We start from the raw sequence: 25,766 nt of genomic DNA on the forward strand, positions 1-25,766 counted from the left end.
ATTATTGTGTCATGTTTGGATTGTGTTTCATTTTAATTTGTCTCCAGATTTTTATTTCCTTTTGACTTCTTCAGTGTCCTGTTGGTTGTTCAGTGGCATATTGTTTAGGCTGCATGTATTTGTGCTTTTTCATTTTTTTTCGTATTGATTTTTCTTCTCGTAATACTGATATGATTTCTGTCATCTCAAATTTATTCAGATTTGTTTTGTGGCAACATATCCTGAAGAATGTTCTTTGTGCACTTGAATGAGTATTCTGCTGCTTTTTGCTTATGTTCTGATTGAGCCCAGGTCTCCTGTGTTATAGGCAGATTCTTCACCATCTGAGCTACCAGGGAAGCCCATATTCTGTATATACATAGAAAATTTATCTAGTTGAATGTGTTATTTAAGGCTAGTGTTTCCTTACTGATATTTTTTCTGGATGATCTGTCTGTAGATATAAATGGGGTGTTAAAAGTCCCCTACTATTATTGTAATCCTGTTGGCTTAATTTATTTAGGTACTCCTGTGTTGGGTTTCCCAGGTGGCACTAGTGGTAAAGAAGCCAGTGCAGGAGACATTAGAGATGCACGGTCAATCCCTGGGTTGGGAAGATCCCCTGGAGCAGGGCGTGGCAACCCACTCCAGTATTCTTACCTGGAGAATCCCATGAACAAAGGAGCCTGGTGGGCTACAGTGTATAAGCTTGCACTGAGTCAAACACAACTGAAGTGACTTAGCATGCAGGCACGCATGTTGGGTGTGTATACATTTACAGTTACTATATCTTCTTGGGATTGATCCCTTGATTGTTAGGTAATGCCTGTCTTTGTGTCTCGATAACATCTTTGTTTTAAAGTCTGTCCTGTCTGATATACATCTGCCACCCCAGCTTTCTTTTCATTTGCATTTATGTGGAATATTTTTTCCATCTCTTCACTGTTAGTCTGGGTGTATCTTTAGATCTGAATTAAGTCTCTTGTAGGTAGTATATGTGTGTGGTAAGTTGCTTTAGTTGTGTCTGACTCTGTATGACCCTGTGGACTGCAGACTTCTTGGCTCCTCTGTCCATGGGGATTCTCCAGGCCAGAATACTGGAGTGGGTTGCCATGTCCTCCCCCAGGGGATCTTCCTGACCCAGGGATTGGACCCGCATCTCATGTCTCCTGCATTGGCAGGCAGGTTCTTTACCACTAGCATCACCTGGGAAACATACAGATAGGTTTTATTTTTTTAATCTATTCAGCCATTCTGTCTTTTGATTGGAGCAGTTTGTTTATTTTCATTTAAACTATTGATGTATATGTAGTTCTTGCCATTTTATTAATTGTTTTCTGGTCATTTTTATGGTTCTCTTTTGTTCCTTTTTCTTTAATATTCCTATTAAAAATATCTAATTTAATTAATTTTAAAATTTTATTTATTTGTTTGTTTGTTTGTTTTGGCTGTGGTTGGTCTTTTCTGCTGTGTGTACTTTTCTCTTGTTGCAGCGAGTGAGGTCTGCTCTTAATTACTGTGAGAGGTCTTCTTGGTTTCTCTTGTTGCAGGGCACGGGCTTTAGGGCATGAAGGATTCAGGTGTTGTGGCAAGTGGGCTTAGCAGTTGTGGCTCATGTGGGGTGGTTTTACAGCATATGAGGTCTCTTCCTGGCCCAGAGATCAAACCCATGTCTCCTTCATTGGCAGGCAGGCTCTTTGCCACTAAGCCACCAGGAAATCCCTGATGATTCTCTTTTGTTATTACCATAAGGTTCATATATAACAACCTGTGCGTGTATATATGTGATTATTTTAAATTGAAGATCTCTGCAGTTCTAATGCATTGTAACTGCCCTGCATTTTTATTTCTACCTCCCTTTATTTAATGTTTTTTATGTCATATTTTACATCTTTTTGTTTGTATATCCCTTAACTATTTATTGTAGCTATAAATTATTTTACTATTTTTGCCTTTTTACCTTCCTTCTAGCTTTTAAGTTGATTATCTACTACTTTTACTATTTGTTTGCCTTTACATGTGAGAATTTTCATGTTTCTGTTTGGAGTCTTTCTTTTTCACTTAGAGAAATTCCTTGAATTCATTTCTTATAAAGTTGGTTTGGTGGTACTGAGCTCTCTTAGCTTTTGCTCATTTGGAATACTCCTCCTCTTCCCCTTCAAATCTGAATGAGAGCCTTGCAGGTAGAACATTTGTGGTATAGATTTTACTGTTTCATTACTTGGAATATCATGGCACTCCTGGCCTGCTAAAGTTCCTGCTGAAGAGTCAGCTGACAGTCTGGGGTGTTCTCTTGCTGCTTTTAAAGATTTTCTCTTTCTCTTTAATTTTTGCCATTTTAATTACAATGTGTTGTGGTGTGGACCTTTTTTAAGTTCCTCTTGTTTGGGATTCTTTGCTTCCTCTCACTGAATGTTTATTTCCTTCCCTAGGTTAAGTAAGTTTCACCTGTTATTTCTTCAAGTAACTTCTCTGCCCTTTTCTGTCTTTCCGGTATCCCATAATACGAATGTTAGTATGCTTGATGTTGTCCCAGAAGTCTCTTAAACTACTCTCATTTTTTTCAAATTCTTTTTTTTTTTTCCTGTTCACCTTGGATGATTTCCACTACTCTGTCTTCCATGTTACTATTATACTTCTCTGTATCATCTAAAATACTTTTCCTTCCGGTTTCTTTTTTCTGGGTATTTTATCTTCACGTCTGTTTGGTTTATTTTTATATTTTCTAACTCTCTTAAAATTCTCACTGTGTTCATCTAATTATTCTCCCACATTCATGGAGCATCTTAATGATCATTAATGAGAACTCTTTATCAGGTAGGTTGCCTGCCTCCATTTCTTTTAGTTCTTTTTCTGAAGTTTTGTCTTATTCCTTTGTGTAGAGCATATTTTGCTCTCTCCTCATTTTGCCCAATTTTTTGTATTTATCAGGTAAGTTGGTTATATTTCTGGATCTTGGAGAAGTGGCCTTATATAATTGACATCCTATAGGGCCCAGTAGCTTGCTCCCCTCCTATTTCAGAGCTGTATGTTCTTAGGGTGCCCCCTATATGGACCATGTGACTCCTCCTGTTGTGGTGGGAAGAGTACTGTGAGCAGTCTGGTAGGCAAATTCCTGGTTCCTGGCCTGGTTGGCTGCAAGACTGTGCCCTGCATAGTGGCTGTAGTCAGGCTGGAGGTTGGGATCAGCTTCCCATGAGGCTGTCTGCATGACCCTGGTTGGGCCACAGGGCTGCTGCCAGCTTGCTCGTGTGCAGATAAGCCCCTGGAGCAAATAGTCTATAGGGTGAATCCCAAAATGGCATTGCCAGCACCAGTGTCGTTGTGGTAGAATGACATCCCCAGAATGGTTGCCACCAGCATTGGTGCCCTCAGGGTGATCTCTTGCCTCTTGGGAGCCTCTCTAAGATCAGTATATAGGTCTAGCCCAGGCTTCTTTCAAACTACTGCCTCTGTCCTGGGTCTCTGAGTGTATGAGATTCTGCACATCCCTGAAGCAGCTGAGTCTGTTTCCTATAGCCTTCTTGCTCTCCTGTATTAAGGCCCTTCTGGCCTTCAAAACAGGATATTATAGAGGCTTGTCTTCTTGGTGTAGGATTCCTGAGCTGGTGACCCTGATGTGGGGCTTGGAACCCTTGCTCTTTGGGGAAAACCTCTGTAATTGTGATTATACTCTTGTTTGTGGGTTGATTATTCAGGTGAGTTAGATCTTGACTAGGTCTTGTCACTGTCCCTTCTGCCCTTCTCATTGTGGTTCCTTCTCTATGTCTTTATGTGGGAGATATCTGCTAGTCTTCAGGTCATTGTCATTTATAGCTGCTCTGTGAGTAGTTGTAATTTGGTGTGTCTGTAGGAGCTGGTGAGCTCCAGGTCTTCCTACTCTGCCACCTGGCCACATCCTCCCTTAACTTCATTCTTAAGAAAATAAAAGCTAAACATCCAGTATAGTACTGTTCAAGAAAATGAAGTTATTATCTTTTCCAACAATTAGCTTATAATCTTAGATTATTAATAGAACAAAGAAATGCTTATAAATACATAGTTACACAAAAAAGCACAAATGTAAATCTATTCATACTTTAGAAACTTAAATATTTCCTATGTATAACATTTTGCTAGATACTTCAAGGGGTAATAAACAAAATTAGCACACTTTTTGTACTGGTAATTTATTAATATCATTGGAGAAATAAGTTGTATACACTTTATTTTTATGTTTTTTTGTTTTTTTGTCAAAGGGTGGTTTATTAGAATGGTCAAGGTGCAAGCGTTGAACAATCCAAGCAGACTAACAGCATGACATGTATTAACAGATGTGCACACTTTAAATACATAATAGTTTGTGGAAGATCTGTTCAGAGCAGTAATAATAGATAGTCAAGACTGTGATGAACAGCATTGAGAGATGGGGATCTGGCATTTCCTGAAATGTAATGAGTACAAAGGGTTTATATGAATTAAAAAAAGTGCAGAGGCAATGTGGAGAGAATAGGCTTGGTGTTTTGAGAGTAGTGAGGACTCTGGAGACCACCTCACTTTTCAGCCTGTTAGATTTTGTTGTTCCTGAACTGAGTTAAATAATCAAGAATGTAAGAAAGGGGACTTCCCTGGTGGCCCGGTGGTTAAGATCTGCCTGCCAGTTCAGGGAACACGGGTTTGATCCCTGATCTGGAAAGATTCTGTATGCTGCAGTGGTGCCTCAGCACCACAGCTCCCGAGCCCACACTCTAGGGCTCATGTGTGGCAGCGGCTGAGCCCATGCGCTGTGACTACTGAAGCCCACACACCTAGAGCCTGCGCTCTGCAACAAGAGGAGCCATCGCAACAAAGACCCAGTCCAGCCAAAATAAATAAATGAATAAAATGAACTAATTATAAAAGAGACAAACGTAGGAAAGACAGTAGAGGGGTTGTAAGCCATATTGGGCAAGTGATTGGGGATGGTGCCTTTAACTGAGGCTGATTAGAAAAGTTAGAGAGGGACTAGTCACATTTTTATGTCCTAATTTCACTTCAGTGACCATCTTATTTATTACTCCTGGAGACTTTTTCCAAACAGAATTTCTAGGTTTGTAAAAGGAGTATTTGATCTGCACTGTGTTGGCCTAATTTAGGAGTTCCCTAGTAAAGTGCCTTCCTTCAAGTCCTTGTTAGAATTACTGAATCTGGGATCATTAGTCTCTTCTTCAGTTTTGGCCTCAATTTTCCCTTTTGGAAAATGAGGATAATAATATTACTTCCTAGGATTCTTATAAAGATTATATGAGATCATGCATGTTTGTCCTTTATTTGGCACATAGAAAATATTCAATTAAGATCGGCATTTTCATGGTTATCATTATTATTTTTTACCCTCAATTCCTAAAGGTTGTTGTAAGGGTAAAAGATTGAAAATGTCTTAAAGTAGATGTCTTTTAATAAAGATTTTATTTTCCAGTTACAAAATGTAATGATTAATTTAAAGTTACAAGATCAGAGTTAGTTAGTTTCCTTTCCCTTCAAAAGATGACATTTAAGAGTCTCCAAACTCCCTGAGCCTTTTGACATCCAGAGACATGGATGCTAGTGATGGGAGATCTCATTATGTCTCTGTTTTTCTTCCCTGTTTACTTTTTAATCTAAACTACATTTCAGCTTCCCTCATTTCTTTCTTTCTTTCATCCTTCCTTTTTTTTTAACCTGATGATTCTCACCTCTTCATATTTTAGTTGACATGTAATTTTTGAGTTTTGCCTAATGATGAGGATGGGACCCTGAAGATGTTTTGATTCTATAAGTATTCCTAATGTCTGTCTCAGTTAACTGGTAGCTGGGTACTTCCTGCAGTTCAGCCTGTTTCTGCCTGAGAATACTTGGTCAAATCTTAGATTGCTATGCCAAGGTACAAAATGGGAATACTGTGTTAATTTCTGGCACATATAAAATAGGAATTGAGTACCTTGATGGTGACTTTTACAATTTTATTGAGGCATATTTTACATTGTAATTTTCAGTGATTTTTAATAAATTTACTCAATAGTACTGCCATCACCATAAATCAACTTTATAGCTTTTTAGTCCCTACCTAATATTTTTGAGGCTCATCCATGTCATAGTATATATATCATCAGATTGTTCCTTTTTATTGCTAAGTAGATTCCATTGTATGAAAACAGCACATTTTGACTATATATTTACCAGCTGATGGACATTTAGATTGTTTCCAGTTTCTAGCAATTATGGCTCATGCTGCTGTGAACATTCACGTGTAGTTCTTTGGGTGGACACAAATTTTTATTTCTCATGGTGGTAGATACATATGTGTGGAATGGCTGGTTATGTGGTAAATTTATATTTAACTTTTAAAAAATTGCTATATTATTTCCCCAAGTGACTGCATCATTTTACATTCCTACATTATGTATAAGTGTTTCCATTATTCCACTTCCTTACCAACATTTGTTACTCTTTTTTTTTTTTTTTTCCAGTTGTGGTCATTCTAATGGATGTCAAGTGGCATCTCTTATAGTTTCATTTGCACTTCCCTGATGACTAATGATGTTGAGCATCTTTTCATGTACTTGGTAGGCTAGAATTTAATGGTTCTTTGGTAATAGATATTATTTACTTTCTGGCAATCTTTGTTTATTTTCTTCTTTTAAATCCACTAAATAGCAGTTTGGCAGAGATTAGGTAAAATAAGACATGGAGATTTGGTCTGAGGGGTTTAGTGTACATATATTTAAGATTTGCTAGACTATGAACCCATTGTTGGTCTATTTTCCTGTATGAAGTCTCACTGTATTTATATTATCTTTCATAAAAAATATGAGGAGGCCCACAAGTAGACCTTGGCCTGCTTCCATGCTGTTACGTGCTGTGATTTTTGACTCCTCTGGTTGAGTGATCCGCTATACACAGACATGTCTGCAGTGGCACAGGGCTACCCTGTACTCCTCTTGTTCCTTGTGATTTGCCTGTTTGGAGATGGGGACTCTGCAGATACTCTTTTTGGCCCTTGTTTTTCATCTCCCTTAAACTCTCAGTAAAATTTTCATTCAAATTATATCACCTAAAAAAGAATTCTGTTGCTCTTCGTAGTTCCAAGTATTCTGGTAGAAGAAGGGAAGTGAAAAGTAATTCTGTGATGTATCACTGGTTTTTCTTTTGTGAAGTTTAGATTAAGGCCAGGTTGTTTAATTGTTACTTGAAAAAGAATATATCAAATTGATTTCTTGTGTTTTTATTCATTTATGTATCTTTTTTTGCTTGTTTTGTTTTGGTTGATGGTGGCATGGAGGATCTTTATTCCATGACCAGGGATCAAACCCATGCCCACTGTAGTGAAAGTGAAGTCTTAACCACTAGACCACCAGGGAAATCCTGGGTTCTTGTGTTTTAAAATTAAACTAGCTTGTGTACAGATGTGGCATTTAGAATGCCCTTTTCCTTAACGCATATATTTGAGGCTTCTTTGGTGCCACAGGCTAAAATATCTGAAATCTAGTGGGAAATAGGAAATTGTTTTCATTCTTCTTTATGGGGGAGTGCTTTTTGATAATTTCTTTTGTCACATTGAACGTCATTTAGTAAGGTAAATTAGAATAGGAAGAGAGATTATCATTTGTGTAAGATGTGAGTTTTTTTAAAAGTTGCAAGCATGTTATACTTGTCTTAAGATTTGTGCTTTCCTTCATCAGTTCAGTTCAGTTGAGTCGCTCAGTCGTGTCCAACAGTTTGTGACCCCATGAATCGCAGCACGCCAGGCCTTCCTGTCCATCACCATCTCCCGCAGTTCACTCAGACTCACGTCCATCGAGTCTGTGATGCCATCCAGCCATCTCATCCTCTGTTGTCCCCTCCTCCTCCTGCCCCCAATCCCTCCCAGCATCAGAGTCTTTTCCAATGAGTCATCTCTTCGCATGAGGTGGCCAAAGTACTGGAGTTTCAGCTTTAGCATGATTCCTTCCAAAGAAATCCCAGGGCTGATCTTTAGAATGGACTGATTGGATCTCCTTGCAGTCCAAGGGACTCTCAAAAGTCTTCTGCAACACCACAGTTCAAAAGCATCAATTCTTCAGTGCTCAGCCTTCTTCACAGTCCAACTCTCACATCCATACATGACCACTGCAAAAACCATAGCCTTGACTAGAGGGACCTTAGTCGGCAAAAAATATCTCTGCTTTTGAATATGCTATCTAGGTTGGTCATAACTTTTCTTCCAAGGAGTAAGCGTCTTTTAATTTCATGGCTGCAATCACAATCTACAGTGATTTGGAGCCCACCAAAATAAAGTCTGACACTGCTTCCACTGTTTCCCCATCCATTTCCCATGAAGTGATGGGACCAGATGCCATGATCATCGTTTTCTGAATGTTTAGCTTTAGGCCAACTTTTTCACTCTCCTCTTTCACTTTCATCAGGAGGCTCTTTAGTTCCTCTTCACTTTCTGCCATAAGGGTGGTGTCATCTGCATATCTGAGGTTATTGATATTTCTCCCGGCAATCTTGATTCCAGCTTGTGCTTCTTCCAGCCCAGTGTTTCTCATGATGTATGCACAGAAGTTAAATAAGCAGGGTGACAGTATTCAGCCTTGACGTACTCCTTTTCCTATTTGGAACCAGTCTCTTGTTCCATGTCCAGTTCTACCTGTTGCTGCCTGACCTGCATACAGATTTCTCAAGAGGCAGGTCAGGTGGTCTGGTATTCCCATCTCTCTCAGAATTTTCCAGTTTATTGTGATCCACACAGTCAAAGGCTTTGGCATAGTCAATAAAGCAGAAATAGATGTTTTTCTGGAACTCTTGCTTTTTCCATGATCCAGCGGATGTTGGCAATTTGATCTCTGGTTCCTCTGCCTTTTCTAAAACCAGCTTGAACATCAGGGGGTTCACAGTTCACATATTGCTGAAGCCTGGCTTGGAGAATTTTGAGCATTACTTTACTAGCGTGTGAGATGAGTGCAACTGTGTCGTAGTTTGAGCATTCATTGGCATTGCCTTTCTTTGGGATTGGAATGAAAACTGACCTTTTCCGATCCTGTGGCTGCTGCTGAGTTTTCCAAATTTGCTGGCATATTAAGTGCAGCACTTTCACAGCATCATCTTTCAGGATTTGAAATAGCTCTACTGGAATTCCCATCACCTCCACTAGCTTTGTTCGTAGGGATGCTTTCTAAAGCCCACTTGACTTCACATTCCAGGATGTCTGGCTCTAGATGAGTGATCACACCATCCTGATTATCTGGATCGTGAAGATTTTTTTTGTACAGTTTCTTCCATGTATTCTTGCCACCTCTTCTGAATGTCTTCTGCTTCTGTTAGGTCCATACCATTTCTGTCCTTTATCGAGCCCATCTTTGCATGAAATGTTCCCTTGGTATCTCTAATTTTCTTGAAGAGATCTCTAGTCTTTCCCATTCTGTTGTTTTCCTCTATTTCTTTGCATTGATCGCTGAAGAAGTCTTTCTTATCTCTTCTTGCTATTCTTTGCAGCTCTGCATTCAGATGCTTATCTTTCCTTTTCTCCTTTGCTTTTCGCTTCTATTCTTTTCACAGCTATTTGGAGTACTCACTGAGCAGACCTTCTGTGTGCTGGATGTTATCCTAGGCTTTGGGGAAAGGAAGAAGGGTTAGACAGAGAGTGAACAATGTTTCTTATATTGCTGACTGCTATGAAGAACATTAAATAGGGTATTGCACATAAAGTGCATATGACTTTAGTCTGCATATGACAGAGAACTCCCCTTAAGGTAGTTTAAATAGCAAGGAAATACATTCTCTCATAACTAGAAAGTGAGCTGGTCACCAAGGATCCTCTTCTGTCTGTCTTATCACCAAGCTGTACTCACTAAAAATTTTATCCTTTAATCACTTCCCCCATGAATACAAGATGCCTACCAGAGTGGACCTAATATCTCAAGGAAGGAAAAGGGTTATCTCTTTCCTGTTTTTTTTTTTTTTTTTTTAGGAAGTAGGAGACCAGCAAACTAGAGCCAAATTGGCAGGGAAATGCAGGTACCATGTTTGCCTTAGATTAGTTGTAGAATTGGGGAATTTTGTACCATACCACCATAGCCAGTGCCTGGCAGGGGCATTCGGGTCATCTTGCTGGAAGGAAGATACCAATATGTTGGTAGTGTCTTTGTAACCTAAAAGTGAAAGAGCAATAATGATTGGAGGCATTGACACATGTAACTTGAAGAGTAATGGATTTTATTTATTAAATGTGGCTGTAATTTGTCATTCGAGTCTTAGTGTTTCAACATAGTATAAAGTCTGTATTATACTTTTACTATTTTCTCAATTTTTTGTGTGCTAAGCAGTAACTAATGTTGGACTCATATGCACTTTTTATTGATCCTAGGATTTGCCCTCTTAAATCTGTTCACTTCTTAGAACTTCAGAATGGGTAAACACATTTCTCAGTTTGTTCTGGGCTTCAAGAGTCCTGATTAAGGTCTTTGAGATGGAAATGTTTCCATCCATACATACATCTGTAAATGTTTACAATTTGGAGGTCTTCATTTCTTTTCTCAAGAAAAGTACAGTGTTCACTAGTGAAAGTGCTTAGCTCAACCTGTATAGTAACTTTTCAGTAAATATTTGATGCCTGAAATCCTTCAAAGCTAGAACACAATAACTTTAGTGTTACTGGGTTGGCCAAAAACTTCCTTTGGTTTTTAAGTAAAAATACTGAATTGGCTAAAAAGTTGGTTTGGATTTTTCTGTTAAGATTTTATGGAAAAACCTGAATGAACTTTCTGGCCAACCCAATAAAACACACATTTTTCATTTTTACCAAGATCTTTATGAACAACGTCATCACTGTTTTGTTCCATCGCTCAGTTGTGTCTGACTCTTTGTAACCCTGTGGACTGCAGCACACCGGGCTTTGCTGACCTTTAGCATCTCCTGGAGTTTGCTCAAAGTTGTGTCTGTTGAGTTGGTGGTGCCATCCAGCCATCTCATTCTCTGCTGTCCCCTTCTTCTGCCTTCAATCTTTCCCAGCATCAGGGTGTTTTCTAATGAGTCAGCTGTTCACATCAGGTGGCCAAAGTATTGGAGCTTCAGCATCAGTTCTTCCAGTGTATATTCAGAGTTGATTTCCTTTAGGATTGACTGGTTTCATCTTGCAGTTCAATGAACTCTCAAGATTCTTCTCCAGTACTGCAGTTCAAAGACACTCAGCCTTTTTTATTGTCTGGTTTTCATGTCCATATTGGAGAAGGCAGTGGCACCCCACTCCAGTACTCTTGCCTGGAAAATCTCATGGATGGAGAATCCTGGTGGGCTGCAGTCCATGGGGTCACGAAGAGTCGAACACGACTGAGTGACTTCACTTTCACTTTTCATGTTCATGCATTGGAGAAGGAAATGGCAACCCACTCCAGTGTTCTTGCCTGGAGAACCCCAGGGACGGGGGAGCCTGGTGGGCTGCCATCCATAGGGTCGCATAGAGTCGGACATGAGTGAAGAGACTTAGCAGTAGCAGCATATCCATATAAGACTACTGGAAAAACCATACTTTTGAATAGATGGACTTTTGTAGGCAAAGTAATTTCTCTGCTTTTGAATATGCTCTCTAGGTTTGTCATTGCTTTTCTTTCAAAAGATCAAGCGTCTTTTAATTTCAAGGCTGTGGTCACCATCTGCAGTGATTTTGGAGCCCAAGAAAATAAAGTCTTTCACTGTTTCCATTGTTTCCCCATCTATTTGCCATGAAGTGATGGGACCTGATGCCATGATCTTAGTTTTCTGAGTGTTGAGTTTTAAGCCAGCTTTTCTCACTCTTCTCTTTCACTTTCATCAGGAAGCTCTTCAGTTCCTCTTGCTTTCTGCCATGAGGGTGGTGTCATCTGTATATCTGAGGTTATTGATATTTCTCCCGGCAATCTTGATTCCAGCTGTGCTTCATTCAGTCTGGCATTTCATATGATGTACTCTGCATGTAAGTTAAATAAGCAAGGTGACAATTACAGCCTTGACATACTCCTTTCCCAATTTTGAACCAATCTGTTCATGTCTGGTTCTAACTGTTGCTTCTCGACCTGCATACAAGTTTCTCAGGAGACAGGTCAGGTGGTCTGGTATTCCCATCTCTTTAAGAATTTTCCACAGTTTGTTTTGGTCTGTACAGTCAAAGGCTTTAGCATAGTCAATGAAGTAGAAGTATGTTTTTCTAGAATTTTCTTGCTTTTTCTGTGATCCAGTGGATATTTGTCATTTGATCTCTGGTTCTTCTGCCTTTTCTAAACCCCGTTTGTACATCTGGAAGTTCTTGGTTCAAATACTTTTGAAAGATTTTGAACATTACTCTGCTAGCATATGAAATAAGTGCAATTGTGCAACAGTTTGAACATTCTTTGGCATTACCTTTCTTTGGGATTGGAATGAAAACTGACCTTTTCCAGTCCTGTGCTCACTGCTGAGTTTTCCAAATTTGCTGGCATATTGAGTGCAACACTTTAACAGCATCATCTTTTAGGATTTGAAATAGCTCAGCTGGAATTCCATTACCTCCACTAGCTTTGTTTGTACTGATGCTTCCTATGGCCCACTTGACTTTGCATTCCACGGTGTCTGGCTTTAAGTGAGTGTTCACACCGTCATGGTTATCCGGGCCATCAAGATCTTCTTTGTATAGTTCTTCTGTGTATTCCTCCCACCTCTTCTTAATATCTTCTGCTTCTGTTAGGTTGATACTGTTTTTGTTCTTTATTGTGTTTACCTTTTCATGAAATGTTCTCTTGGTTGGTATTTCTAATTTTCTTAAAGATAGCTCTAGTCTTTGCCATTCTTGTGTTTTCATCTATTTCTTTGCATTTTTTGCTTAAAAAGGCTTTCTTATCTCTCCTTGATAGTCTCTGGAACTCTTTGTTCCATTATCCTCTGCCATTTCTCAATTTCATAATTCCATCTTCAGGAAACTCTATCTTTTTGAGTGAAGAACTGTTCCAGATGCCTTTTACAGTCTTCCAGGGAATTGAAATTTTTTAATTAAGAGAATTTTGTAAAGACTAAAATAAATGGACATCTGAAGATGCAATATCTGATGAATATGGCAGATGAATCAGAAATTCTCAGCCAAGCTGTAACAGTTTTTGCCTGGTCATCAAAGAAACACACGCTTATGTATTATCCTAATGGGATATTATGCATTTTCTGTTGACTAATTCCAAATGCTTTCTTCAAGTGTTGCTTTCACTTTCCCATCTAGTTGGAAACAGTGCTTGTTGGAATTAATCATTTGGTTTTCTCCAAGGAGCTCATAATAGAGGATTCTCTTTCTATCCTACCGTATACACAGCATCACCTTCTTTGGATGAACATTGGCCTTTGGGTAGGTTAGTAGTGGTTCATTTCTCTTGCCCTATGATCTCTTCCATTCCACATTCTTGTACAGTATCCACTTTTCATCACTCATCACAATTTGTTTTATTTTTATTTATTTAGTTTTTTTAGTTTTTTATTTTTTTAATTTTAAAATCTTTAATTCTTACATGCGTTCCCAAACATGAACCCCCTTCCCACCTCCCTCCCCATAACATCTCTGTGGGTCATCCCCATGCACCAGCCCCAAGCATGATGTATCCTGCGTCAGACATAGACTGGCGATTCGATTCTTACATGATAGTATACATGTTAGAATGCCATTCTCCCAAATCATCCCACCCTCTCCCTCTCCCTCTGAGTCCAAAAGTCCGTTATACACATCTGTGTCTTTTTTGCTGTTTTGCATACAGGGTCGTCATAGCCATCTTTCTAAATTCCATATATATGTGTTAGTATACTGTATTGGTATTTTTCTTTCTGGCTTACTTCACTCTGTATAATCGGCTCCAGTTTCATCCATCTCATCAGAACTGATTCAAATGAATTCTTTTTAACAGCTGAGTAATACTCCATTGTGTATATGTACCACAGCTTTCTTATCCATTCATCTGCTGATGGACATCTAGGTTGTTTCCATGTCCTGGCTATTATAAACAGTGCTGCGATGAACATTGGGGTACATGTGTCTCTTTCCATTCTGGTTTCCTCGGTGTGTATGCCCAGCGTGGGATTGCTGGGTCATAAGGCAGCTCTATTTGCAATTTTTAAAGGAATCTCCACACTGTTCTCCATAGTGGCTATACTAGTTTGCATTCCCACCAACAGTGTAGGAGGGTTCCCTTTTCTCCACACCCTCTCCAGCATTTATTGCTTGCAGATTTTTGGATCGTAGCCATTCTGACTGGTGTGAAGTGGTACCTCATTGTGGTTTTGATTTGCATTTCTCTAATAATGAGTGATGTTGAGCATCTTTTCATGTGTTTGTTAGCCATCCGTATGTCTTCTTTGGAGAAATGTCTATTTAGTTCTTTGGCCCATTTTTTGATTGGGTCATTTATTTTTCTGGAATTGAGCTGCGTAAGTTGCTTATATATTTTTGAGATTAGTTGTTTGTCAGTTGCTTCATTTGCTATTATTTTCTCCCATTCAGAAGGCTGTCTTTTCACCTTGCTTATATTTTCCTTTGTTGTGCAGAAGCTTTTAATTTTAATTAGATCCCATTTATTTATTTTTGCTTCTATTTCCAGAATTCTGGGAGGTGGATCATAGAGGATCCTGCTGTGATTTATGTCTGAGAGTGTTTTGCCTATGTTCTCCTCTAGGAGTTTTATAGTTTCTGGTCTTACATTTAGATCTTTAATCCATTTTGAGTTTATTTTTGTGTGCGGTGTTAGAAAGTGATCTAGTTTCATTCTTTTACAAGTGGTTGACCAGTTTTCCCAGCACCACTTGTTAAAGAGATTGTTTTTACTCCATTGTATATTCTTGCCTCCTTTGTCAAAGATAAGGTGTCCATAGGTGTGTGGATTTATCTCTGGGCTTTCTATTTTGTTCCATTGATCTATATGTCTGTCTTTGTGCCAGTACCATACTGTTTTGATGACTGTGGCTTTGTAGTAGAGCCTGAAGTCAGGCAAGTTGATTCCTCCAGTTCCATTCTTCTTTCTCAAGATTGCTTTGGCAATTCGAGGTTTTTTGTATTTCCATACAAATCTTGAAATTATTTGTTCTAGTTCTGTGAAAAATACTGCTGGTAGCGTGATAGGGATTGCATTGAATTTGTAAACTGCTTTGGGTAGTATACTCATTTTCACTATATTGATTCTTCCAATCCATGAACATGGTATATTTCTCCATCTATTAGTGTCCTCTTTGATTTCTTTCATCAGTGTTTTATAGTTTTCTATATATAGGTCTTTAGTTTCTTTAGCTAGATATATTCCTAAGTATTTTATTCTTTTTGTTGCAATTGGTGAATGGAATTGTTTCCTTAATTTTTTTTTTCTACTTTCTCATTATTAGTGTATAGGAATGCAAGGAATTTCTCTGTGTTGATTTTATATCCTGCAACTTTACTATATTCATTGATTAGCTCTAGTAATTTTCTGGTGGAGTCTTTAGGGTTTTCCATGTAGAGGATCATGTCATCTGCACAGTGAGAGTTTTACTTCTTCTTTTCCTATTTGGATTCCTTTTATTTCTTTTTCTGCTCTGATTGCTGTGGCCAAAACTTCCAGAACTATGTTGAATAGTAGCGGTGAAAGTGGACACCCTTGTCTTGTTCCTGACTTTAGGGGAAATGCTTTCAATTTTTCACCATTGAGGATAATGTTTGCTGTGGGTTTGTCATATATAGCTTTTATTATGTTGAGGTATGTTCCTTCTATTCCTGCTTTCTGGAGAGTTTGTATCATAAATGGATGTTGAATTTTGTCAAAGGCCTTCTCTGCATCTATTGAGATAATCATATGGTATTTATTTTTCAATTTGTTAATGGGGTGAATTACATTGATTGATTTGCGGATATTGAAGAATCCTTGCATCCCTATTCCAAGCATCTTTTCTGACCATAATGCATTAATATTAGATCTCAATTACAGGAGAAAAACTATTAAAAATTCCAACATATGGAGGTTGAACAACACACTTCTGAATAACCAAAAAATCACAGAAGAAATCAAAAAAGAAATCAAAATATGCATAGAAACTAATGAAAATGAAAACACAACAACCCCAAACCTGTGGGACACTATAAAAGCAGTGCTAAGAGGAAAGTTCATAGCAATACAGGCATACCTCAAGAAACAAGAAAAAGTCAAATAAATAACCTAACTCTACAACTAAAGCAACTAGAAAAGGAAGAAATGAAGAACCCCAGAGTTAGTAGAAGGAAAGAAATCTTAAAAATTAGGGCAGAAATAAATGCAAAAGAAACAAAAGAGACCATAGCAAAAATCAACAAAGCCAAAAGCTGGTTCTTTGAAAGGATAAATAAAATTGACAAACCATTAGCCAGTCTCATCAAGAAGCAAAGAGAGAAAAATCAAATCAATAAAATTAGAAATGAAAATGGAGAGATCACAACAGACAACACAGAAATACAAAGGATCATAAGAGACTACTATCAGCAGTTGTATGCCAATAAAATGGACAACGTGGAAGAAATGGACAAATTCTTAGAAAAGTACAATTTTCCAAAACTGAACCAGGAAGAAATAGAAAATCTTAACAGATCCATCACAAGCACGGAAATTGAAACTGTAATCAGGAATCTTCCAGCAAACAAAAGCCCAGGTGCAGACGGCTTCACAGCTGAATTCTACCAAAAATTTTGAGAAGAGCTAACACCTATCCTACTCAAACTCTTCCAGAAAATTGCAGAGGAAGGTAAACTTCCAAACTCATTCTATGAGGCCACCATCACCCTAATACCAAAACCTGACAAAGATGCCACAAAAAAAGAAAACTACAGGCCAATATCACTGATGAACATAGATGCAAAAATCCTCAACAAAATTCTAGCAATCAGAATCCAACAACACATTAAAAAGATCATACACAATTTGTTTTAAAATTGGAACGTTTTTGTTACATTTCAGTAAGAGAATTGCAGTGGAAATATTGCCAAGAAGGGTTTTTTTCCCACTTAATTATGTGGGACCCAGACATCAAAAAATTAATATAATGAAGCTGGTGCAAATGGTTTTCAGTGGTTAGGTTGGATATTTTTGAGAATATTGATTATCTCCCATGTGATGTAACATTGATTATATTCAGTTAATGTCTCGATCAATTTCAACTGGTCTGCCCAACTGTGAGACATAGTCCAGCAAGCAATCTCCAGCACAAAACTTCACGAATCACTTTTGATAAACTTGGTGAGTCATAACACCTTCTCTAACACATTGCAGAAATCTTTCTTTTTTTTAGTTGAATTTCAGTTGCAATAATATGCTGAAAGTGTTCCTTTTTTCAGTATTAAAATGGCTATACAATAATTCACCAATTTTAATGTTTTTTAAAATGCATGCTGTTATGATAGCACATATATAATACACAATACTATACTATACTGTATGTGCTTAGTCATGTCTGACTTTTTCAGCCCTGTAGACTGTAACCTGCCAGGCTCCTCTGTCCATGGGATTCTCCAGGCAAGAATACTGGAGTGGGTCACAATACACAATACAAGCTAACAAAATTTTTCAAATGAAATTAAAGACAACTAAGTGCTACTAGAGCCAGCTTACTGAAAAAACTGGACAAACTTTTAGGCCAACCCAGTGCTAATTGTGTTGAAAGGTGCTACACTTCAAATTGGCACTTGTTTTACTTTTCACTTTTCTAGTCATTTATTTATCCAACCATTGTTTATTGGATATCTACCATAGGTCAGGTATTGTGGGATACAGAGGTAAGAAAGATATTATCTGTACTCTCAAGAGGCTTAAGAATCCAGGTGGGGAGAAGCAGATATTAGTATGACAGTGGATTTGTAGGAGGTAGCCTAGGGTAAGAGCCTAACCTAGCCTTGGGTCATCAGCGGATAAGCCTACATGGAGAGGTTCCAGCTGAGTCTTGAAGACTCTGTGGGAGTTAGCCTGGGGAATGAGGGCATAGGGGAATGGATGATGAAGCTTGACAGAGACAGTAAGGTAGGAAGTTGCTGGATGTGTGTGGAGAACTATACAAATTCCTTCCTTATATAAATTAAGACTGGAAGTGGCAGAGAGAAGACTAGATGGTGAGGCAGGGGTGGAACGTGGACAGGGCCTCCATGGTTTAAATGGGAGGAGCTCGAGGCTTTGAGCATCACAGTCAGTGGTGTGGGGTGCGTCTTACAGCAACACCTTAAAAACTATAACATGAAAAATAGCTTGGCAGAGAACTGATAATTTTTTAGTCATACATATAAATTAAAGTCAAATTGGCTTTTGTCTCAATTGGGCCCAAGTTCTGAGAAATGAATTTACTCCTTGAGGACTAGACACGGCTTTATGCTTCTGTGACTCCAGGCCTTGTGGGCTTTTGCACGTCACCGGGGCCATAGAGGTGAATTAAGAGTGGCCTTTTGTTAAAGTCCAGGTAGGAATTAGGAAAGTATTCTCATGTTTGTCACAAAAGAACTTTTAGATGACACAAATCCTGTCTAGCTACAAGGTCCACAGAGAGTAGGACAAAGGAAGGTGCCTTATATGTAAGGTAAGAATTATGTTTCCGTATTCTTTGCTTTCCCCCTTTTCTGGAAAGGAAAAAGAAGTGCTGAGGCAGAGACACATAGCCCAATACCTTGTCTTCCTGCCATTTAGCATGTAACAGAAGCATATCATTAACTTTCTCTCTTCCCTTATAATACCACTGGATGTTTCACCTCAGGAGGTAGCATAGTAGTTTTTCAGATATTTTAGCTCTTAGGAGAATAGCTATTTTTTGAGATCTTGTGAAAGATAATCTCCAAGGAAGCAGGTAGTTAAATATGTATACTGTGCTCAGTTGTGTCTGACACTTTGCGACCCTATGGACTGTAGTCTGCCAGGCGTCTCTGTCTATGAAATTTTCAAGACAGCAACACTGAAGTGGGTTGCCATTTCCTTCTCCAGAGGATCTTCCTGACCCACAAATGGAACCTGAGTCTCCTGTGTCTCCTGCACTGGCAGGTGGATTCTTTACTGCTGAGCCACCTGTCTCTTTCCAGTGTTTTAAGTCTGCAAAAGAATTTTGTATAATTACAGATTTCTCTAGGCTTTTATGATAGTTTATGGTACAGTATAAGCTCAGTTCAGTTTCTCAGTTGTGTCCAGCTCTTTGCAACTCCATGGACTGCAGCACGCCAGGCTTTTCTGTCCGTCACCAACTCCCAGAATTTACTCAAACTCATGTCCATTGAGTCGGTGATGCCATCCAACCATCTCATCCTCTGTTGTCCTCTTCTCCTACCTTCAATCTTTCCCAGCAATAAGGTCTTTTCAAATGAGTGAGTTCTTCACATCACATCGAGTATTGGAGTTTCATCTTCAGCATCAGTCCCTCCAATGAATATTCAGGACTGTTATCATTTAGGATGGACTGGTTGGATCTCCTTGCAGTCCAAGGGACTCTCAGAGTCTTCTCTAACACCACAGTTCAAAAGCATCAATTCATTGGCGCTCAGCTTTTTTTACAGTCCAACTCTCACATCCATACAAGAGAACTGGAAAAACTATAGCTTTGAGTAGATGTAGGCAAAGATAGTACAGTATACTGTACCTGAAAAAGAAACAAATTTTCAAGAAATCTGGAAACCATTGTGTTGTTTTTCTAACAGGCAAGGGATGATGGCACTGTTTTCATACTTCTTTTATCTTTGATGCTGAAAGCTTGGCTTCTCTGTACAGAGGTGCCAAATCAAATGTCAGAGACAGAGTTTTGGGTGAAGTAGAGAAGAATTGCTTTATTGCTTTGCCAGCAAAGGATGACACAGTGGCCTCATGCCCGCAAAACCACGTGTCGCTTCCTGGGAAAGAGAGAAATTCTGTAATAACTGTTCAAAGAGGGCATTATCAGTCCATGGACATTCTGATGGGTTGGTAGTGAGATTAGTAGGAGTCAGCATCATCAAACTTCAGGTTCAACTGGTCTGGGATCTACATGCTTGTGGGCGGCATACCATCATTAATCATCTACTTCTCCCACCTGAAGGGAATTTCAGTATCTGCAAAATAGCTCAAAAATATTGTTGTGTGTATCCTTTGATGTGGAAACAGGACCTTGCCCCAAGGCTGCTCTTGACTGTTTGACCTCCCTTCCGTAATTAACAACTGCTTGAATCTGCCCATTGGAACTCAGGGAAAGTCATGGAGGCTGAATAAAGGCTGTTTCTATAATGAAAGAAATGGGGAACAAAAAGGCCTTGTGACCAGGAGCCCCACAGGACCCTGCACGGTATCAAAACCTGATGAATGTAGAACTAAACGTTTTTGCCAAGGTGTCCCCTAGCGCTCAACACTATTTTTATTTTTTTAAATTTTTTTATTTTTTAAGATTTCTAAAGAATACTTTTATTCCTGCCACCTCATTTTTTAAACCCCAGAGGTTATATTTTCAGGGTTAACATAATAAGTTATTATTATTGAAAACAAATCACTGAAAGCAAAAATTTGGAGGAAAAAAAATACATATGGACAACAAAACCATTATATGATAAAGTAACTAATGTAGCAAAACCAAGCCAGATACTTGCTCATAAACCTCAAAACTAATACAATTTTTAAGAGAGTGAACGCTCAGTAAATGATGCCTGACACTGCTCAGAGAATAAATGTACAAGAGGTCTTCACTTAAGACCAAACCCTAACCAGCTAACTGGAGGCCTCCACTTTCATTAAGATCTTGGTGAGCCTCGGGAGAGGGTCCCTATTAAGCCATTTAATTCTTTATCCTTAACAAAATTTCCATGTGTGATTAAATGTAGGGATGATGAGTTAAACTGGAATTGAAGTAATCAGTTGATTTCTAAAGCCCAGGAATTATTAAAAAAGATCAACACTATTTTTAGACTGTCTCGTTTTTGACTGAGTTTTCTTTCACCACTGCTTATGTCTTCCTATTCTTGGGCCATTATATGTCCATGCATGTGTGCCCAAGCCTGCTTCTAGCTCTTCATAAGTCCCCTGGGTTTAGAAGCAATCCCTTCTCTTTTCTCCTACTCCATTTCTTTCCATAAGAGAGCAACTTATTTATGATCCCTAAATGCTTAGCTAGTTCAGTGGGTAGTAGGAAGGAGGTCTTGTACTAAGTCTTTAGTGCAGTGATGTAGAAGGCATCTGGCTTTAGTAATAAATTGTTGTTGTTCAGTTGCTCAGTCATGTCCAACTCTATAACCCCATGGATGGCAGCATGCCAGGCTTCCCCGTCCTTCACCATCTCTTGGAGCTGCTCACACTCATGTCCATCAAGTCGGCGATGCCATCCAAGCACCTCGTCTTCTGTGGTCCTCTTCTCCTGCCCTCAGTCTTTCCCAGCATCAGGGTCTTTTCCAGTGAGTAAGCTCTTTGCATCACGTGGCTAGTGTATTGGAGCCTCAGCTTGAGCATCCAGTGAATTCACTTCCGGTGAATATTCAGGCCTGATCTCCTTTAGGATGGACTGGTTGGACCTCCTTGCTGTCCAAGGGACTCTCAAGAGTCTTCTCCAACACCACAATTCAAAAGCATCAATTCTTCAGTCCTCAGCCTTCTTTATGGTCCAGCTATCACATCCATACATGACAACTAGAAAAACCATAGCCTTGACTAGATAGACTTTTGTTGGCACAGTAATGTCTCTGCTTTTTATTATGCTTTCTAGGTTTCTTCCAGGGAGCAAGTGTCTTAATTTCATGGCTGCAGTTACCATCTGCAGTGATTTTGGAGCCCAAGAAAATAAAGTCTGTCACTATTTCCATTGTTTCCCCATCTATTTGCCATGAACTGATGGGACTGGGTACCATGCTCTTAGTTTTCTGAATGTTGAGCTTTAAGCCGGCTCTTTAATTCCTGTTCGCTTTCTGCCATGAGGGTAATGTCATGTGCATATCTGAGGTTATTGATCTTTCTCCTGTCAGTCTTGATTCCAGCTTGTGCTTCATCCAGCCCAACATTTCAGATGATGTACTCTGCATAGATTTTAAATAATCAGGGTGACAGTATAACACCCTTGACATACTCCTTTCCCAACTTTGAACCAGTCTGTTGTTCCATGTCTGGTTCTAACTATTATTTCTTGACCCGCATACAGGTTTCTCAGGAGGCAGGTAAGGTGGTCTGGTATTCTATATCTTTAAGAATTTTCCACAGTTGTGATCCACACAGTCAAGGTGGTATGGAAATTACCTAAGGATTAAGTTGCTACATATGACAAGCAGGGATGGATTTTGGGCTAGAATGCCCTTTGACAGTTGCCTTGGTTGACTCACCTCTTTAAAAATCCCTCTTTTGTCTTGCATTTCCTTGGCATTTTGTGTAATTTGTGTTCTGATTGTTTCCTGCCTGAGAGGTGTGTCCTTCCTGAGGGCAGGGGCAGGCCATGGAGTGCTTGTGAGTGAGTGCTATGAACCTGGCGGTTAGCCTCAAGGGGTAACACTGTGTTCTAGTCATGAGTCGAAATTCAAAAGGGAAAGAAACTGCTTTAAAGCATTGCCAACTAAAAAAATGCACACATTAGAAGTTGAAGATTATGTTTTATTCATTGGACTTTTGGAGGACTTTTGAAGCCCAGGGAGTAGCCTCTCAGATTTTTCTGCGGGAATGATCTGAAGAAATAAGAGAGGAGCCAGGATATGGAGGAGTTTTTGCAAAAATAAAAAATAAAAGAAACAGGTAGTTGGAACACCTAAAGATGAAAAACCAGACAAGTCAATTTAGTGCTTTTCTATGTATGGGAAGATACACGAGTCTGGGCTCATTGAAATAATTCCTTTATTATATATTAGTTTGCCTGTTATTGTTTTTTTTTTTCCCTCATTCTGAATTCCCTCATGGTGTACAGTCTGGGGTGGCCTGCAGTGACTGATGGCTGCAACATTCTTTGTTGACTGATACGGCAGATGACATTCTTTATCCACAGCATGGACCAAAAAATGGCATGGGCAGATCAGGCTGTGAATCTATAATGCCACAGGTGTTAAGAGTTCATGCAGTTGGACACGTGGCATGTTCATCACCATGATATAATTTTCAGGTATAAGTGGTTAACAGAGGTACCTTGTATGATTTGTTCAGGTAAGCTTTTACGGGAGGTTAGGGAATGTTGTAGGTTTGCTGAAGGGGCTGGCCATTTTGCCTACTGAATACAGTGAGTGGCTGGCCATCTACCTGGCCTTGGTCTTCCTGCTGGGTGTCTGGTGCAGTGTCAACAATGCTCCTTATGTTTTAGGTGAGATGAGTGAGAGCCGAGCAAAGAGAGTTCGCATCAAGGAGGTGGACGGCTGGACCCTGAGGATGCTGATTGATTATGTTTACACGGCAGAGATTCAGGTGACAGAAGAGAATGTACAGGTAAGGGTGACAGCTCATACCATTTGGTTCTTTACACATGCCAGTTTTGTAATGCAAAAGAGCATACCTATACATAGATACTTTGTATTGTGAAGTGGAATGTCTCCTGCCATATCAATAAACAAAGTCCCACAGCTATCTGAGATTCTGGCCCTCTAATGTGAATTTCTAAGCGATTCTGGCAAGCAGCAGCCGTCAATTCCTGAGCTTCCTGATAAGCGGCCCTACTCCCTGCACAAGGAATTTAAGGATGTCAGTCATCAGCAATTACAGCCCTCCTGGGGGAACCAGAAGGCCCCAAGGAAACTCAAGAGAGAGAGAAAAAGATCTCGGTAAATATGCTGGATGCTGACCCCAGGTAGCTGAGATGCATATGAAAGGCAAGACTTCAATAATCCCAGACTCTTACACCTTCCCTACATAGAAGAATGCTAAATTCCTTAACTTGATATCTGGTTTTTCTTACTTACCAATAATCTTTGATGTTCTGACTGCCTGCCCCTTTGTGGCAAACTTATAGATAGCCTGACTCTTTCCCTCCTGCCTCCTTGGAGCAGTCTCTCAGGGCTACTGAGACGCTGCCTCCTGTATTCCAAGTCCTAATTCCCACCAAATAAAATAACTCTACTTTGAGGTTCTGACTATATTTTGTAGTCAGTAGTACCAAAGTAACAGAATTTGTTGTTATAACTGTATTTTTTAAGAGAATGATTATAGCTTTTTAATAATGTTTCTAATTTCAGTATCTTTACTTAAAGTTCTAAGACACGAAGCCTTTAGTTCACTGAATGATGCTTGTTCTTTTGTGAAAACATGACATGTTCATTCATAAGTACTGGTCAGTGCTGCCCACATTTTCCATTATTTCCTGGAAGGTTAAGTCTGTAAAGAGTGTTTCTGATGCCCAAGAGCCTTCTTACTTCTTTGACAATTTCAGCATCCTCTGTTAGTGATGCTAGAATTCAGCTAAAATTTGACATTGCATCTCTCTTACTTTCTATAAAGAATGAATATTTTGTATGTATGATGCAAATGTTTAATACAGGTGTGTGTGGAGTAGAAAGTAAATATCCCTATTTAAAACTATACTTCTCTTTGTACTTACCCATCCCACACTCTGTGATTTACTTTCTTTCCCTAAAGGTTAGGCTCTGTTTGCTGTTTATCTTTTAAGACTGTTTTCTGTGCAGTTACACACACACGCATATATAGGTTTCTTGACAAAAGTATATTTTTACTATACCTGCTGTTCTGAAACTTGCTCTTTCATTGAGCAAACTGTCTTGAAATTCTTTGTGTCAATACATATGGATCCAGCTCCTTTCTTTTGTGGGGTGTCCCATGTGTTAGTTAGCATACATGATTTTTCACCTTTACAAAAAATGTTGCAGTGAATGAGCATTTTAATATTTGCATTAAATTTCATGGGATAGATTCTTCAACATATAATTGCTGGATCAAAAAGTACATGCATATTTTGATTTCTGATAGATGTGCCGGACTGCCATCTAAAAGTTTGTATTTATTTATGCTCCATCCAATAGATTGACTGTGTTTCGAGGATAGCAAAAAGAACTAGGGCTAACTTCTTAAGAAATAATCTCTATAAATTCTACTTGCACAAATAGGAAATCTTTTGTTCCTTGTAATTATATCCCTATGTAATTATGGCATAAGAAATATGCCACAGAATATTTTAGTTGGGAAACTGAAAACTTTGCACTTTAACTTGTTAGGACATGGTGTTATTAAATTTTAAATATTGGCAGTGGTAAGGCCTCCTGGTAATCCTTCCTAGATAGCCTCAGTAAACCTCTGCTTGGAAGTCCCATTCATAAGGTAAAGCATTTGAAAAGCCTTGGTTGAGCCTGAAGTCATATATAAAGGTGTGAATCAGGTGCTCTGTCAACATTTTTTTAAACATGGAGGAAATGTTTGGTACATGTTATCTCATTCTGATCTTTTCTGTACCAGTAATGCTGTTTGCTGGATTCTGGGGCATTATTTCAACAAGAACCCTGATCTTGGGTTTCTTTTGTCCCTTCTTTTATTAGTTTGAGTGCGGAGTCTCATTGTGCCCTGTATCTGGCCTTCAGTAAATGAGTTACTGATTGGTTTCTTTGATTCACATAATGTGTCACCTGGGTAAAATTTACAAAAGATGGTTTAGGCCTAGAAGACTGGACTGTGTGAATTCAGCCCTGAATGCTATTTGTAGTAATTCTTGCAGTAAAGACATTGGCGTGTGAGGAACTGGGAACACCTTTCATGTTTCTTTTAATAGCTGTCACGTTCCAGTCCTGAAGTGTTAGTCATCACACCTCTCAGAAAACCTCTTGTCCTGCTAATTTGCCTTTGTGTGTATTGCTGACTCTTAAAGGAATACGTTCAAAGAGTTGTATTTGTTGTATTGTTTTGTTGTTTTTTGGAAGAGGGATATAGGGGTATCTTGGTATATAA

The 25,766-nt window shown here is 39.0% G+C and overlaps 1 protein-coding gene across 1 annotated transcript in view; it reads left to right on the forward strand.

The window, feature by feature from the left end:
* Window positions 1-25,766, forward strand: part of KLHL2 (kelch like family member 2) — a 168,801-nt gene that overhangs the window by 46,582 nt on the left and 96,453 nt on the right. Inside the window, exon 4 of the mRNA XM_069556626.1 lies at window positions 23,185-23,306. Coding sequence (XP_069412727.1) covers window positions 23,185-23,306 — 122 coding nt within the window. The remainder of the gene's footprint in view (window positions 1-23,184; window positions 23,307-25,766) is intronic.

The sequence above is a fragment of the Ovis canadensis genome, chromosome 17, assembly GCF_042477335.2.
Source record: "Ovis canadensis isolate MfBH-ARS-UI-01 breed Bighorn chromosome 17, ARS-UI_OviCan_v2, whole genome shotgun sequence".
NCBI classification, from domain to species: Eukaryota; Metazoa; Chordata; class Mammalia; order Artiodactyla; family Bovidae; genus Ovis; species Ovis canadensis.